This window comes from Pteropus alecto, unplaced genomic scaffold (assembly GCF_000325575.1).
Source record: "Pteropus alecto unplaced genomic scaffold, ASM32557v1 scaffold78, whole genome shotgun sequence".
Taxonomy (NCBI): Eukaryota; Metazoa; Chordata; class Mammalia; order Chiroptera; family Pteropodidae; genus Pteropus; species Pteropus alecto.
In genome coordinates, this window is record NW_006443124.1 from 6,723,893 (window position 1) to 6,725,598 (window position 1,706).

The window sequence follows — 1,706 nt, forward strand, 5'->3', positions numbered from 1 at the left end:
GCCGCAGCCCTGGCCCCGCACAGCGCCCCCCGCGCTCCGGAGCGGGGCAGCAGCTCCGGGCCCCTCGCAGCGCTCCGCCCCAACCTCCCCGGGGCCTGCAGTGCCCCCTGCGTCAGGGAGGGGAATTGCAGTTTCGGCCGGGGTGGGGAACTGGGCGAGTACTTCATCCCCTTAGGGCACCATCCAGGTCCCAGCCTTCCTTCAGGGGGTACCATATCTAGAAGGCTTTAGCTTACGCTCCTGGAACACCAAAGACTTTTACTGGGGTGGGGGGCTGAGGGGCAAGGTACTTAGTGTGTGGATGTTTTGAGCTAAGAAGTTAGCGCCCCAATGCCCTATTGGTTTCCTATCCTGAAAATACGCACTATCCTTTCTGTCATTGTCATTTAAGAAACTTTCTCCTCATTGGTCCATGGGACACAGTATCTTTCTTCTCACTGGCTCATAACATGATACAACCCCCTTTTGTACTACCAGTACTTCACAGGTTCCTTTCCAATTGACCAATGTGTTACATCCATTGGATGTGAAAAATCCATTGGCTGAAGGCCAACGTACTTCCAACATCTTGGTCTTTTGACTTAAACTCATAGAGCTTCTTCTCCTTCCAAATCTGCCAGTTATTAGGTCCAGGTGTTTCTCAACTCAACTTTTAGGGAAACTGGAACAAGACCAACAGTAAAGAGATTCTTTTCTCTGATTCAATAGCACCTCATCTTACCATGGAAGTAGTGAGGCTGGGGACAAGGAAAACTCCACCATGTTTACCTGAATTCATTAATTACAGGTGTGAGAGATTAATAGCTCGTTAGAAAAGGAGTTGTACAGGAGACTGAATTTTTCTGCCTAGATTGTTTTCACACCAGACAATAGGAAACCTCAATCATTAATGTTGGTAAAGTCAGAGACTAGCAAAAGTTCCATGGTTGGTAGATGCAGAGACTGAGTATACAAACTGGAAAGATATAAGGTCTAGTAATAATCCATGATTGTTACCCTAAAAGTGGCTATTTCTTTCACTGATATGCCCTACAGACATGAAAGAGCAGTAGCTGGTTTTTTCTCCAAGTCTTAACATGCCTACCCAAGTAATGTCCATAACCCTTTTTTCATCCTTGACCTACTTTTCTTGTAGCAAAGGTTGGGGGGCAGCGGTGGGTGGCAGGTACCAACTATTAACTTTAGCAAAAGTATAAAATATCTAGGAAAGTCATTCCAGAACTAATCCTGTGGAGCATCAAGGAAACATTCCCTTGGACTCTCTTATTCCTTGGAACTTAACATTTCTTAGTGCTAACTTGAGGCCTGACTTGGAATGTTTTCCTGGGCCAAGAGACAGCTCTTAAATCACATGGCCCACAAGTTGTAGTTGGTAGGAGAGGAAACAAAGATGAATCCATACAGGACCTAGCTAGCTGCCTTGCAGCTTTTTCTAGCAAAATTCACCACTGGGATTTTCTCCCATATGGAGCTCTAATTACTGCCCTAGTGTCCAAAGCTGGCTTCTCACAGTACCAGAGACAAAAATGTGCCTAAGCTCAGGGATAGGAAGGCAAAGATGAGAAATTCATTCAACAAATATGGCAGGCATTTTTTATGTGCCAGTAACTTTTCAAAGCATTGAGGACACAACTCTGAATAAAACAAAACCCTTGCCCTCAGGGAGTTTACCTTCTTTCCTATAGTAGCAGGACTTCAGGAATGGT

At 45.5% G+C, this 1,706-nt stretch overlaps 1 protein-coding gene across 1 annotated transcript in view; it reads right to left on the minus strand.

The window, feature by feature from the left end:
* The window catches only part of KDM3B (lysine demethylase 3B), a 56,013-nt gene extending 55,251 nt beyond the window's left edge, over positions 1-762 (minus strand). The window contains exon 1 of the mRNA XM_025040599.1: positions 722-762. Coding sequence (XP_024896367.1) covers positions 722-762 — 41 coding nt within the window. The remainder of the gene's footprint in view (positions 1-721) is intronic.
* Between the last annotated feature and the right edge of the window lie 944 nt (positions 763-1,706).